Raw genomic sequence first — 15,873 nt, 5'->3', positions numbered from 1 at the left:
TGCCTTTTTATGAGGTCGACTGATTGAGAGTTTAATGTCTCTGGACTCCAGACTCCAGGTCTTTAAGCTCCCCATGCACATCAATCATTTGTTCTAGATTTCTCTCAAAAGAAACTGCACCTAATTTCACTGCTTATCCCATCTCCACCTTCACATTTTTCCTTCAAAGTTTTCTTCTTTGGTATAGCTTAGAGTAATTTGTTACTTCAATGTTTGAGGTACAGAAATATGTATAAATGGAGCCAAGCATGAAGCTGAAAGTTGCCAAAGAGTGATGTTGTTGCGTTTAAAACATCAAACTCATGAAGCAATGGCAAAAAAAACCCGAAAAAGTCGCCACCTGGGGCAGAGGTGTGATGACTACATCTCCAGTTTATGTGTTTCTGTAATCCATCACAGTGACAAAAGATTACATGTGACTAAAATTGCAATTTCTGCTACTGTTTTGTACTACAATATTTCTTTTAATATTCTCCATGTTGTCTATATGGTGAGATGTACAAACTAATTAATGCACTCTTATTATTTTGAACATAGTTGTACGTGACTCACCCTAACATGAAACACATATAGCTAGCATGCTCACAGTGAGTGCTAATTCAGTGTGTTGGCCTAAAACCGTCAATTAACAACGCAACGCGCCTAATGGAGGTGATGAAAAGGACTTGAGGGTGGCCTTAAGCTCCCATGGTTGGTCCTGAAGTAATCCGTTGACACCCGTCCTCGCTTCTTCTCCCTCTACTTTCCTCCCCTTCTTTTTACCATTCCCTCCCACTCTGCTGGATGCAGAAATAGAGGAGGTGAAGAGAGGTAAGAAACCCTGTCTTGTTACATCATCACAACCTCCCATATTTTGTATGCTCCGGTGAAAAATTCATGTATTCCTCCCGCTTCCCACTTTAGCTGATCACTTAGAGGGAGGGATGTTGTTTCATTAGCGACTGAGCCTGGACTTGGATGGACTTGGGAGGGGTGGTGAGGATCGAGGCCTTATAGAGCGGATGGATAGGATGATGGGGAAAGGAGAGGCGGATGCTCTCTGTAATCGTTGGCCAGCATGTTTAGTCATGGTCCTGGTAATCTCTGTTGACCTTGGCTGCTGCCTGGCTGACTGGATTTCTGCAGTGCTGCATTAATATGCGCACAGTTAAGAGATGTGCACTCAGCCTGTCTTTGAATCTGTTTGCCGTCTGTCTATCTCCCCCCCAAACCCTTCCTCAAACACGCCTAGCCCATCACACACGCACATGCCATCTCAGCCCCCTCTTTCCTCTTTTTCATACATTACTGGCAACCAGCTTCCTCTCATCCATTTAGCTTGCCTCTTCCCATACTCTCTATAAAAGAATCACAGACTTCAAAATTTATGATGGCATCTCAATTAGACTGGTGTCAGAATTTGGCAGGCTGAGGGGGTTTAGGGTTATTTTTATAGCATTCCTGCCTTATTAGATGATATGCAGCTGAGCAAGATGGCAAAGACAAGAGAAATGGAAGGGCCAAAGCAATGACGGAAAACATGAGCTTGATATTTAATTTTTCTTTTCTCCTCCTAAAAGAACGGTGGTACAGACCCATGAAATATTTCAGAAAAGATTCCACATTTTGTGTCTACCTCTTTTAAAAGATGAGTTAGAGGTTAGTGTTGGCTATTAAAATAAGCATCCACAGAGGTAAACGTATTATTTGGTCAGAAAGGTCTCTTATTTTGATGTAAGAGAGTATCTGCGGCATGACTGCATCAAGTTTTGTGACATGGTGCATTATCCTGCTTGTAGTAACCATCGCGAGATGTGTACGCTCTAGTCATAAAATTATAGGCAAATTCATCAACAATATGGTCTAAGGTTCGGTTTTGCTGATATACTTGTGAACCGGTTTCAACATGTGATCAATATTGATCACATGTTGATCAACATGATCACATGTTGATGAGCCACTGCCTTTTATCCAGTGTAGCTGCTGCACCAATGTATTTTAGTTGGAGTAGTTTTTTCCCTGACCTTGTGCCCTTTCTAGTGTCATCGGTTGAGTTCAAAGGTGAAGGTTCTAATTGAACTTCTTATGCTTTTTTCCGCACCCGCAAAGCTCCAAGAGTCATTGTTAAAAACAGCAACAAATTTATCATCCCATAACCTTCTATGCTCTTGCAGAACTGGCATGTTAATGGTGGTGAACAATAACTGTGGTCTGTAAATAGTTTCTGTAAAAATAAACATCTAGTAACCTTTTTTTTAATATATTTATTTTGTTTTCTTAGTCTTAGTACTAGGCAGTTGAAGTCAAATCATTGTTTGGTTTTATGGTTACAAATTGTTCGAAAGTGGGAACAATGGTACAAAACATCCCAAGATAGACCTTGAAAACAATGACCTTTGTTTTCAACCAATGCTTTTCAGTGATCAACAAGAGCACTGAAGAAAATTCAGTTTTTGTGAATAAAAAAGTAAATGTAAGAATTTTAAAACTTTATAAGTTAGCACTTCTAAACTATTGAGTTTTATTTAACTTCATGGTCATCTTTACCTATTTTGTAGGTGTTGCAGGTGGTAGTACTGTTACTTTGCAGCAGGAAGTTGTGTGGTAGTGTTTTTTATCTTCAAACTACAGTTTGATCAGCTTTGGTGTTCTTGCAAACAATAGATTTTATCTCTGCAAAAAATTGTCCATCACTATCCAAAAATCTGGAGGAACTGTTAGTTCTTGAAATATGGTAGTTTCATCACATTTAGATCCGATCTCTCTTGTTTTGACATTTGTTTTTGAAGCAATTTTTAAATACCAACTTTCACACCTTTTTTTGCTTTGTATTTTCTTAAAATGCCTCACTTACCTTGCAGCAGCTGGAATGACATATTTGCTTTCAAATATGAGTCAGTTTAAAGAACTGAAAGAACAATGGATTAATACAGTGTTCTCATCTACCTTTGTGGATAATTTGTTTGTATTGAATTATCCATTGTTACCCTGACTGAACCTGCACTTCCTACCAACACAGCCACTGTTTTTTTTGTTGGCTGTCTTTTGTGAATCTTTCCTTGGTTTTAGCTATTTATAATAAAAATTTTATTTAAAAAAGTAAATTCTGCTAAGCCAGTTTTGGGTATATGAATCAGCGCTGATGAGTCGGCGAGTTAAATTACAGGGATTATTTCCTTCAGTAAGACAGGAATCACCCTTTTGTTTAACCTTTTTAGCACTGTTCCACCACAGCTCTCTGGCTTCCCCTCAGACGGTCATCCATCTAAAGCAGTGAACCCCAGTTTAATTAATTATGAATATGCAAATGTATACTCCTAGCACCAGGATCTCAATTTCCATTTTCTTGGCCTTTTTCCCTTCTCTGCTTCTTCTTTCCTCTCCCCACCCCATTCTGCAAATGCACAAGGATTTATTGTTAATTTAAGTACATAAAGTTTCTAATTTGCTGACATTGTGAATTATGTTTTTAACTCTTGCACATCTCTGCACCCAAAATAACTAAAATATCTCATGCAATTTCACTCTTGTTTGTCAGGACTATGCATACATTTGGTGAGAGAAGAAAGAGTGGAGAGCATGTTAATGGAAGTTTACTGCAGTTTATAATTGGAGCAGAAAAGGATGGCATATTTTAAACCAGGAAAACAAACTGGTTGTCAGCTGGATGGGTAAAGGATCAGAAAATTGCAGTTTGTGTGTTCAGAGAGCTGTTGTTGTTATGTAACAACAACAGCTACAAAATTGCCATATTTGCCTTGTTTGTCTTTTTTTCTACTACGTTGATAGTTGAAAGTGATTCTGTCCTTAATGCAAACACTTTGTTTGTTTCTTGTATTTAGAGTTTGCATCATTCTCATTATAACAAGGCCGAATTCAAAGAATGAATCATCTAATTCAGCTACCTGCACTAAAACCAGCTTTAAATTACTTATGTTAAATGACTTGCATAGGTCGCCATTCAAAATTTATGTTATGAACAACACATTGAATTGAATTTGCGTAAGTCACTCACTCTCACTTTTTACTATGTCCTACAGCAACAACATCCATTCAGAAGAGTGTTGTTAGCGTATACGCATAATACAGTATGTTTACTGATCCAAAGTGGACATTATTATGTTTCTGGTTGACTAATCAGGGTTGGTTAAACTTGAAACTGGTTGATTACAGTGACCAACCAATCTGTTGCATCAGTAACTAGATTTTTTTTTTTGTAAATTTTATTCTCAGCTGTGGGTGTTGGAGTTGAGGGCACAATGTTCTTCAGAAAGTAGTTCCTGCTCATCGCTGTGTGACCCTCACCTGCACATGTAATATTCAGTAAAGTCCCGGAAGAGAACTTTTTTATTATACCGCATCACTTGAGAACTTTACTCAGACTTTCATTAAATATAGGAAATAATCTCAAAGCAGTGACATTTTCCTGCTGGAAAACTGTCACTCTGATGCCTTCTTTATATATTAAAGTTCTTTAAAATAGATTTATTTAACAGCGTAAGAAGCTTTGAAGCATACGGGCTTCCAGTGTTGAGAAAATGACAGATTTCACGAAACTTTGATCACAAAAGCTGGCAAACATACATTTTAAGACCCTGTTTGTTCTAATTTCCCTTTTCTTGTCTGACATTTTTTTTTTTTGCTATTTTCCTCACTGACTTATAAGAAGATACTGTCCCATTCTGAAAAATTCAATGCAGCTATTTGACTTGCAAAGAGGACAAGGCCAGTGCCTTGTGCAGAAAAGGGGGTGGTAGTAAGAAATACATCTGCATTTTCAGGAAACATCCCCGCCAGCTGTCAGCCCTTCTTTATGTCACGGGCTTAACATTGTCACAGAGAATGAGTGCAGCGCTCCGTATTATCCAGTTTGTAATTGAATTGTAGCGAGAGGTAGGTTGGTAATCAGTGTACAGCAGGTAGTTTTTGTTCCAGTGTTTGACAGTAATGTCCTCTAATGGGAAGCCCTGGCTCTACTCTGGTTCCAGGCCGCTAGGTTTCCCTGGATCCCCATCTGCTTGTTTATGTGTGTGTGTGTGCGTGCGTGTGTGTGTGTGTGTGTAGAAGTGGTGAGCAAAGTTTAGTTAGTGTAGTTGTGCTCTGTGAATTCAGGAATACAATCAGACTTGGAAAATTTTATTACGAATCCAGTGTGTTTGGGTGAAACCTTCCACAAACCTCTGAATTTCAGTCAACAATCGCTAATTTTCTTATGAAAAAATTCAACCTTGATGACACATCTGCCCAGAAACTGAGTCATAATCTACAATCTACGTCCGGTGAGTTGGCACCAAAGGCCTCCAGTGATTTGCGGCACTGAGGTTTTTCCATCTGTGACTTTTAGAGATCTCTCTGTGCTTGTGAAGTTCCAATCATTTCACAATTCTGCTCCTCTCACAACCTTCCCTCATCCTCCCACTTTTGCACTAAATAAATGGAGATAGAGTAGTGGCAAAGCAGAGGTAGAGAAGGGGAAATGGTGATGTGGTAGTTAACCATGTGAGAGAAAAAGAAAACAAGGTCAGAGTTGACATACTAGAGTTGACACCAGCGCCCATCAGGACCAAACCCTCCGCTTGCTTGGCTACATATTCTTGCCATCTTATCATTTCACAGACGGCTGACTCAGTTGCCGATGTGACAAGGCTCTCTATCCATCTGGGCACGCTCTATTTTCACCAACGCTTATTTTGCGGGGGCATCGGAGCACAACGCCCAAATGGTGTGTCGGTGTCTGTAGTGGACCGGTGTGGTCTGAGTCACCGGCTGATGCACCCACACTGCCATGATACAGCACAGAATAACAGGCTGGCAGCGCTGCCGGCGGAGGCAGTGCGACCAGTTCTCCGTGTGTGTTTGTTCTCGCTTAGATTCTCGTTCCTGTGTGGGTGGGTGAGAACGTCTGTGGAGGGGGGGGGATCATCTTATGTGCGCAGTCATGTCTGCAATGCAGCACTCGTGTTTTTTTTTTTTCTCAAGAGTCGGTATTGTTTATATTGTGTGTCTCGACGCCTCCCAAGGCTGTTTGTTAGATGAGAGGATTACTGGCGGCGTGGGGAACAGAAGGATGATTTTCTGATGATATAGTGCTCTCTCCAGAGGTGAAACCCTGCTCGTAATAGGCTCTTTGTTAATTCTGCTTTTTGTGTAATGTTCCCATAAAATGGGCAAAAAATTTAAAGTAAACATGAAAATAGACCCTGTTTTTTTTTGTATATACCATTAAATTTCCATTAGAAACAATAACTCACATAACCAACACTCTTAGGACTATATTGAGAATGAGGCAGATGCCGTTCTCTCAACAACTCAGACGAGGTTAAATTGCCAAATTGTGTTATACTGAAGCAGTTTCAATTATTAAGCTCCCTTATTGTTGAGTAAATTAATAGAGAGCACTTTTTAAACATTTAAAAGACAATTTTATTGTCACTTTCCATTTAGATGTTTATTGCAGTTTTATTCAACATAGGTGGTAAAGCTAAGGTCCTATTCACACTAATGCAAACATTTTTCAACAGAAAAATTGTTTGGACAATTCCAAAATATTACAATAACTTTGCAAGTCAAGCTTTTGTTTTCAGTCAGCGTAAAATGTTTGCAATACTATACAACAATAATACAAACCTGGATAAACCTACCTTATTTTCACTGTCCCTGTAATTTTCTTCACTGCAAGGATCCAGATGGTGAAGTTTCGCCCTTTAACATCAACTACTTGTTGTGCTTTCTGTTTCTCTTAGTGTTTAGACTTGAGATTACAGACAGCAGGGACCTCTCTTGAGGTTGTGGCCAATCAAAGGAGCAGAATCCAATACAGGAGGGGAAAACTTCAAAGATTGTGGCCAATGTTTATGATTAGGAAAAAAAAACCTTTTTGTTTTTCATTTTTTCAATCAGATATGAGTATTTGCATATAAATAACAGTCCAGTGACTGTCAAAAAGAGAGGGACTTACTTATATGACAGCAAAGTGTCATATAAGTAAAGACGGGGGCAGATTGAACTGCTTTATCTGCTGGTGAGGAACAGGAAAGCGGATTGGAGGTAAATGTCACTGTGATCATTTAATAGGCTCAGCAGCTACAATCACCAAGAAAGAATTGAATTTCTTCTTTGCTATTCATTATAAAAACCTAATTTTTTCTTTACAAATTGGAAATCCTGCCTTTAAAATGTATGAGAATCTGAATGTGTAGTTGTGTCCTTGAGAAATAAGGATGTTAGCAATGATGGAGAACTAAAGGTTCCCATTCAAACCCGTCCTTGGGCTTTCAATTGATCATGAATGTCCAACTTGCTGTACAACGTCTTATTGTTCAGACCTACTTACTTCTGACTTTTTAGGTGATCACAGAGTGATTTCTCAAAGTTTAAATCTGGACTGAGTCATTAGCTGCTTGTTCTGTTCTGTTATTTCAATTTTAGACTTAATTATTAATTATTTGAGTGTCTATTTTTCTTCACTTAGCTGTGCTTGATTTGATATTGTCAGACTTGGTCTTCAACTCCTTTTATACCAAAAACGGAGTGATAAAACACTGGAATATTTGATAAGCCACATGTTGTGGACCAGAGAGTCTCACAAGGAGGATCTGACACTGAAAACTGACAGAGACAAATAATACATGTTACCAGGGAGGAAAGAGGCTGCCAGCTTTTCTCGGTCCTGCTGAGCGGGCCTGGCACTACGCACCAGGACAGACTCAAAAAGGCAAGCTTCCCAGAAACCGATGCCCACCAAGCCTGCAGGGCTGGTCCATTTTCTTTCTTGTTGCTGTGGTCTGCAGGGTTGTCTCCATAGCCAACAAATGGATGCATGGTGTTGCTGTTTCTGGTCGTGAGAAAGACATCAGCGCCTTTATTTAAGCATGAGCATTCATACTTATTCCACTGCAAAAGTATTCATATGTGTTCAGCTTTTTCATATTTGATGTTCCAATCCGTAGTTGTGGTTCCAGGTTATTGTAGATTATTTGTGTCTCCATATTACCCATAATGGCGGCCAATTGCAGTTCCTTGTTGTGGCCGTGCCATTCCACCAGCAGCACGCAACCCTTAATTACCTGCCTGTAATTTAGGTTTTTATTCTCTTTATCCTCATTACATTGGCTCTTATTGTTAAGGTGCCCTGCGGTGGGTGTCTAGCTTGATTGTGCATGCATATGTGTGCAAGACGGCCTTTGCTGATTGCTGCATTGGCTGATGACTCAGTCCTTTTTTTTTTTTTTTTCTTCAAACCTGCTGGATGTACTTCAAACACACTGGGTAACCTCCTGCTTTCCCCACTGGCAGCCAAGAGGTTACCGTCCCCACACATCAGAGCTATTTTCCTCTTAATTGAGACCCACTCTGCTGCGACAGCATTTTCACAAGGTGGAAAATGGCAGGTCAAGACATCAGGACATCCCTCTTCTCTAAGCCTCCCTTTGGCAAAAGTGCCTGTGATGTTGATAAGTTCCTTTGGGGATGTTGGAGCTACTCCAGCTCAGATGCTACGCCTCTTAAGGGCATGTAAAGGTTGGTGTCTCGCCACCTCATTGGTTGTATGTGCAGCAACCAGTCTTGTGTGTTTATTCAATCAGCCTAGGTCTAAAATATGCATGCTGTTCCGATTGAATTACGCCGGAGATTTTATGGAGAAAAATAGTGGTAAACCATCTTGTCGAGTCGCCTCCGAGAGAGCAGACACTTTGAGGGAGTCTCTGTGGTGACCCGAGTCAATCTGCATCTGATTACCCTGCAGCAGACCTGTAACCCAATTCATGAGCTCATCGCCTCCTCTCCAGGAGCACCGGATGAATGGCTGCTTTTGCTTTTATGACACTAAAACATTGACGAAACGCAGGGACATATTTGTTTCACTTTATTTCATCCACCTATGAACCTGCATTTTTGTTTTATTTTCAATGAAAAACATCTTGGTCACATCTGTGCTACATCTTTTTAGCAGAAACCTTGACATGAGTCTTTTTATATGGTTGCTCTAGGTTTGATGTGTGTTTTATGTCTAGGTTTAGTTACTCCAAATAGCATTGCCTTTAAAATTGGCATCCTAATTTTTAGGAAGTTTCCTTTTACATCAAGTATGCGCTTATACATCCAAGATGGCTACATTTAATTCAGTATTCAAACTCCAGTAATCTGCTATAAAACGATAGTAAGTGAGGACAAGGCATCTGATGGTTGCCAACTAGTGATGAAACTGTATCTTTGAAAACCCTAGAAGAGAAGGAGACAGAAGGAATGTTTTCTGAGTCTCTACCTTGAAGACTTAATAAATCGGCACCTCACTCAGGAGTTTAAAGTTGCTCAGGCTTGTCTGCCTGAATGAATATTTGTGTTTACATAGACAAGATTTCTGCCTCAGTTCTTAGAGCTATTAGTAATTAGAATTGTATAACAAATATTCTATCACTAGAATATATGATAAACCTCTGAGGAGCTCTGTAAAACTATCAGTAAATGGAAGCAGCTGAAAGTCTTAATTTTCTGCACTACTACTGTACTACTGTAGCTGCTAAAATGGGCAACTTCTGAAATCTATACATTCATCTGCTGTTAGCTTTCTTGTATGTTTTTTATCTCTAATAAGCCAATATTCATGGGAGAATAAGTTTGTCAAGAACAGTTTTTGATTTAATAAACAAGAAAAGGACATAATCAGTTGTCAGCAAACTTTGGTTAAACATTTTCTCTTACCTGAGGAACATATGTTGTCACCTTGGTGGTCTGGCTGCTGACTCTGCTAGACCTGCCTGTCAGAGCACTGCTTCTGTCAAATGTCTCCTTTGTTTTCCAAAAGTTTCATCATTCTGAGGTGTCAACTGTATTAGCAATAAGCTATAAGGTAAATAAAATAAAACACCTTGGAAAGACTGATTGGGATTTATTTACATTTCTTATTTTACATACAGTATCTAAGTTTCTGACTGTATTTTGTACAATTATATTTTGCTTAAGTTAAGTCAGACAAAAGCTTAGAGTTCTTATTTAAACGTTTATTTCTATTAAATCCAGCACATATTTGTTCCTGTATCATTTGGCATATGTTAATTACTTTCAGTTACCGTTTTGTTTCTTATGCTGGGACCCTGGCCATTCATAGAGTAATTGTTCTGTTTTTTGCGGGTCATGGGAGTTTATAGATTTGCTCAGTCCCTGACGCAGCTGATGATGGCGCGAGTTGCTTCAAAGCTGCTGGAGTTGTTATCTCTCGGCAGATTGGCGCGTTCCCTCACCAATTGCTGCGCAGTCAAATGGAAATGTGTCGAGTCGGGAAATGATAATCGAGTTCAATTAGGCTTTGTACCATGTTTGTATTCTGCCAACAGATTATCCAGAATCCCTGCCCTCTCTGAGAGAAACAATAAACCTCTGTCAAAAGTCTGAAATGGGCAATTTCAGGAAAGGTGCTGATAATAAATATTGGCACTGCCAAGCTACTCATGGCATTATTAGAGACAAATATAGCGAAGCTTTTGAAGCAGCTTGGCTGGAGTTCACTCTTGAAGGAAATTAATTTCCAATTTTTGACTCCTTTTATGCTCCCGAAACCCCTCGCTGTAGTGGAATGCCTCATGCTTCCAGAATTGGATATCATAAATATTTTCAAAAACAATAAGAACACAATAACATTTTTCCCAATTAGCGCTGATATGTTGAAACACTTATTTTATTACAAAGTAAAAATAAAAAAAATAAAAAAAATCCAATTTGCTCTTCTTATTCTGACATGTAAGATGAAAAATGTCTGGATAAAATAGTTTCCCTCATATAAAACAGTTTGCCAGCCCTTTATGTTCTGGCTGGATCTGTGTGTGACCTTTTACACCTTATTTTTTTTTCTGCTGTTTTTATTAGTGGCGAGCGTAAAACACTTCAGAGTCTCAATTAGCACTCACAATTAGAAGTGAAACCATCTTGGCAGCGCTCGCCTTACTTTAAGCCTTCAAGTTATTATCGTCCACAAACTAATTAGCAAGTTCTTGATAAGCGAGGGGTAGGCCCTCTGTTGCCATAGTAACGGTTAATCACAATGAAAGGATTGTGCTGGTGGGCAGGTCACGGAGCACACTCTGACTTCCTCTGCATTTGTTTTATGCTTCGCTTCGTTCGCAGCTCTAAAATGTTGTGCACTCACAAGGCCGTTTCGTGTTGACTTGCTTCAAAAAGATGATTTTAAAAAAGAGAAATTCGACACGAGTTCATAGTTGAACACAAGAGTTGTATCAGACGGTCATGCATCATTCCTGAATTGATACCTCCAATGAGGGAGCATCAGCTGATATTTTTATTGTGACATTAACAGACTCTGAAGTCTCCCTGTTCATCATTTATTTGTCTATTTGTGTTTAAGTGACAAAATTCGTTGTTTTTAGTTTTTAAAAATTGTCTCTGTTGCTAAAAGGATTCTCTACCATGGTTGAAGTGAGAGATGGATGATCTCAATAATTGCCTGGTGAACAGAAATCAAACAAGCGAATTGAGTGCAAGCAGATGGAAGCCCCTAAAGCTGCAGATAAGCTGTTGAAATGTAATGGTTGGTATTCACTTTAGTGCCAACTGTGTGCAAAATGTAAAATGTTTTTCTTTCTAAAGAAGGCATTTTATAAAAGGTGGAGGCCTATGAGTCACAAATTTTAGGAATATCAGAAAAATAAATTTTAAAATTGCACCAGAAGGCACCTGTTTCTAGGTTTTTTCCCTTCAAGCATAGAATCAATCTGCCAACCAGCAGCAGATATTTTTAAAAGCCTTACATTAGTAGTGAATCACATTTTGATGTTTTAAGCTATTTACTCTTAAAAGATAGCAGATGTGTTTCTGTAACTTTTAATCTGATAAACCAACACCACAACCTTGTTAATTTAACTTTTTAACAAAGCAAACTGTACACTTTGTCAGTTTATATTCATTACTCATAGGGAAAAACTTTGTATCTATTTGGCATAATGACACAACTCATTTAAACTGGTTTGGTAAAAAGCCAACCTTGCGTCATCAAAAACCCGATGGGTGAAGTTCTTCACCTTTCCAGAAAGTTAACATTTTATAATATTTAAATTCTGTGTATTCTGGGAAGATGAGCAATTTTTAAGTAAAGTACATCCAGTACATCTTGTCATGAAATATACCCACAGCACGATTCTACCATCACACATCTCAGTTGAAGTGTTCTTAAGTTTGAACGTCTATTTTTGTCACTTTCAAACATATTTAGTCACCAAACAGCTCAATGTTTGTCTCCTCTGACCATAACATTTTCTCAAGATGGCATCCGGCTTGTCCATCTGAGCAACTGCAAGTTTCATTCTGTTTTCCTTATTGGCAAGTCTTTGTCAATGTTGATGTTAACCTCACTTCACTGAGGACAGTGAAACTAATGTTCCAGCTCATGATTAATTTGAGCCTTTGTAGGTCCTGGGTTCTTCGAATAGGTTTGCAAAAACAAATTTGATTCTGTTTAGGGCGATAAAGCAAATGTGTGGTTGACACGTGGTGGGTATCAGTATGTTTGAATTTAGAGTTTTAGTGCTTTAATATTACGTTGTTTGATCTAAATGCCATGTTGGTATGGCAGCTAGCAGCGCTCATCGATGGCCGGAAGCTTGTTGATGGTCCCGAAAAGATTGTGGTCAAGATGCAATTTACTAATGAACTTCCAAGTACTGTTGGGCTGTATCTACACATTTTAGTCTAGATGTGGAAATTTGACTTTGAAATAGAAACAATTTAGAACACCAACTTTAAATTTAAAATCAATGATATTCATTTCTATGATCAGTGTGTGTGACTTAAACTATATGAAGCTTAAAATGCTCCTTCTCTCGAACGATCTGTGTCATATTATGTCACCTTTTTCCTGTTTCTGTCCTTCATTTCCTTCACTTCAGCACACGCATTACCAACATACGTCACTCTTGCCATTCTCGACCTGACATTTAAAATCCCACACAAAACGGTGCGCCAACATGAATACGCAGTTAACCACTTCAACAGCAACACCCCCAATGACTGCAGTGTGCAATCCACCCCTCTGACTGGCAGGCAGGTTGCCTGTTTGGTGAATAAAATATTTATAGAAGCTCAATTATCCAAGCCTGTTGTGTCTGACACAGCTGTGCTTGCCAGATGTTTTTATTTAAAGGAAGAGGCATGAAGCAAGGTGAAGTAGGGGGAAAGGGTGTTCAGAAACCCTCCCATGCTCTGCAGCTCTATTCCAGACGATATGCAACAACAATCTTGTAAACATACGAAATATCTCAGAGTTAATTGCATTTCTTTAATAAACAATTTTAGATATGTTTGCCGCTTTTGTTTGTGTTGCCTGATATTAATTAGCTGGCTTTTTAAAATTCTGTGTCACTCATCGTTTATAAAATTACAGTCATCCCAATAATGTGTTTAATTAAAAGGATGGGAAAAAAGAATCGTTTGGCTGTAAAGACTCACTGTGAGAGCTCGTTGAGAATTAAGGCAACTGCTACCATCTTTCTGAATATATCAAAGTGAGTTTCTCAAATTAAAAATCAAAGAGACTTTGTTTTCCCCATCGCAATATTTCCCTTGTGGCGAAACTAGAAGCTGAAATGTGTTTTACATTTTAGAATCAAGTATTTATTTTAAGGCCAAAGTGAGATTGTTTGTGCCGGATCAAGGAGGGGACACTAAACCTCTCGTAACCTTACCTCATGCATCTCAACATGTTCTCATCTGTATTAGATTTTTGTTACTTTTTGCTCTGACAACAACTCAGGTGTGATTCAAATTACTAGAAAAATAGATTTTTGTTAGATCTTTAAGATTTAATTTTGTTTTTCCCTGAATTTATATTTTTTAGTAAAATTTTGAGGGGACATTTGGTTAAATGTGTTGCTTTAAATGTGTTGTATAATGATATTTTTTTTTCAAAGTGATTTTTTAAAATGATATATAAATAGTTGCCACATAAACCTAACTTGTATAAACTCTAAAACAGATTTTACACTTAATTTTATTTACACGTACATCTATTTTTGAATTCTCCCAGAACATGGAGTACATTTTTAATGCCCTACTCGATGTACATCTTTTGATCTGGCTCTCCGAAGTGAACCATCTCTAGGGTAGGTTGTGCATGTGTAGGTTACCATGGTGATTGCATCCCAGTTAGATGTGGGCCAGCATTGTGTTACCAGAATCCCATGCTTTAGCCTGGGGCTATTAGCTGAGGCCTTAGACTCGCCATGTAATACTCAGGAAACCTTAGAGCTGCTTCTTTTTGCTCTTTTTTTTTATTCAACAGCATGAACCCTATGCCAACCATCTTGGATGCTTCACCGCCTGCAGAAATATCAGTCAGTCATACAATGTCCGTGTGAGTTTCCATGAGTGACTTCTGCTGAGATTAAAGGGTATATTTCTCACCTTAAAATGGATAATTATGAGAGCAGCTGAACCGTTTCCATACCTGCTCTGCATTACAAATTCAATTATGACTTTATCTTCAAAGAATTTTTACTGATACTTGTGAGCTTGTTGAGATATTCTATTAGGAGGGCACCTGTGGCTTTGGACTTTGACTGGCCCTTGTGAAATAGCAGAAGATATGATAATGCTGGATGGTCTCATAACTTTAGGATCGGAGCAAGATGTGTCTATCAGAGGTTAATTTTAGGAATGTGTCATTGCAGAATTGATCGCAAAACATCAATGCACTACACAACTATCACCAGGATACCTACAGTATATTAACTGCAATACAAATCATTGTTTGCTGGATATTATATTCACAGCCACATCCCTTCCTCTACAGCTCCTGATTAAACTTCTGTTTCTCTTCTTCCTTTTCAGTGGAAGGCTGCACTGACTGGTCCGTGGACTACCAAAAGTACAAAGTCCTGGTTGGGGAGCCTGTCCGGATCAAGTGTGCTTTATTCTATGGATATATCCGGGCAAACTACAGCCATGCGCAGAGCACAGGACTTAGCCTCATGTGGTACAAAAGTGCAGTGCATGGGGATTTCGAGGAACCCATCAGTTTTGACGGTGCAAGGATGAGCAAAGAAGAGGATTCTATATGGTTCCGACCAGCTGAACTGGATGATGTGGGGTATTATTCCTGTGTATTAAGGTATGTGTTTTTACTCAGAATCCCAAAGATAAACAGTTTATCTCCACTTTACAGCTCAAAATTGAGCAAGCATTTGTTGCAGAATCCTCCACCATTTTAGGGGGATTATTTTGCCAGCGGCCTGTCTATAAAACGAAGTAAATAACATTGTCTTGCATCCCTGTAGGCATGAGTAAAGCCCTGTAAAAGTCTTCCCCTGTAGATGTCTAATAAAGTCAAGATGTAGCCAAAAGATAGCTGGTCGAGGTTCCACAGAGGGTTTTCTGTGCCTACGAGGCCTCGTTGCCTGGTTTTATATGTTAAATTAGTTTTTATTTCCCACTCGAGGGCAATAAGCCATACAATTGGCAAGTCTGTAATCCTTTGGCCTTCACAAGTTCTTGTTTTCTGAAAACCTCATGGAAAGAAGTGAAATGCTTGAGAGTGCACTTTATCTTGAAATGGTTGCACAGTGGGAAAAGCTGCTAAGATAAAAGAAAGGGGAAAAAAATGGACTTGTGCTATCTTCCCTCTTAACTCACTGGATGTTGGAGGCATACAATTGTTTGATTTATGAGTTAGATTATATGGTAAAACTTCTGGTTTCCCAGCGGCTTTCATCGACATGAAGGTGGTCTGTGACCGCTCTGAGTGAAAATGTTAAGCTCCGATCTGTTTTCGTTTCACGGCAAGAGGAACTTTAAAATGCATCTTTCTGCATGATTGAAGTGCCGTCTTTTTTATTTTTTTATTTGGCAACACTTATGCGCTTTAAGACCTTTTGTTAAATAGAATCGAGG

The 15,873-nt window shown here is 38.9% G+C and overlaps 1 protein-coding gene across 2 annotated transcripts in view; it reads left to right on the top strand.

Moving 5' to 3' along the window:
- Positions 1 to 15,873, top strand: part of LOC103475908 (interleukin-1 receptor accessory protein-like 1) — a 203,020-nt gene that overhangs the window by 61,817 nt on the left and 125,330 nt on the right. For both annotated transcript variants that reach the window (XM_008427891.3, XM_008427884.3), the window contains exon 3: positions 14,815 to 15,094. In XM_008427891.3, coding sequence (XP_008426113.1) covers positions 14,815 to 15,094 — 280 coding nt within the window. The remainder of the gene's footprint in view (positions 1 to 14,814; positions 15,095 to 15,873) is intronic.

Source organism: Poecilia reticulata, chromosome 2, assembly GCF_904066995.2.
Source record: "Poecilia reticulata chromosome 2, P_reticulata-male-v2, whole genome shotgun sequence".
In the NCBI taxonomy this organism is placed as follows: domain Eukaryota; kingdom Metazoa; phylum Chordata; class Actinopteri; order Cyprinodontiformes; family Poeciliidae; genus Poecilia; species Poecilia reticulata.
Note: the sequence above shows the minus strand (reverse complement) of the source record. Positions and strands in the feature narration are given on the sequence as shown.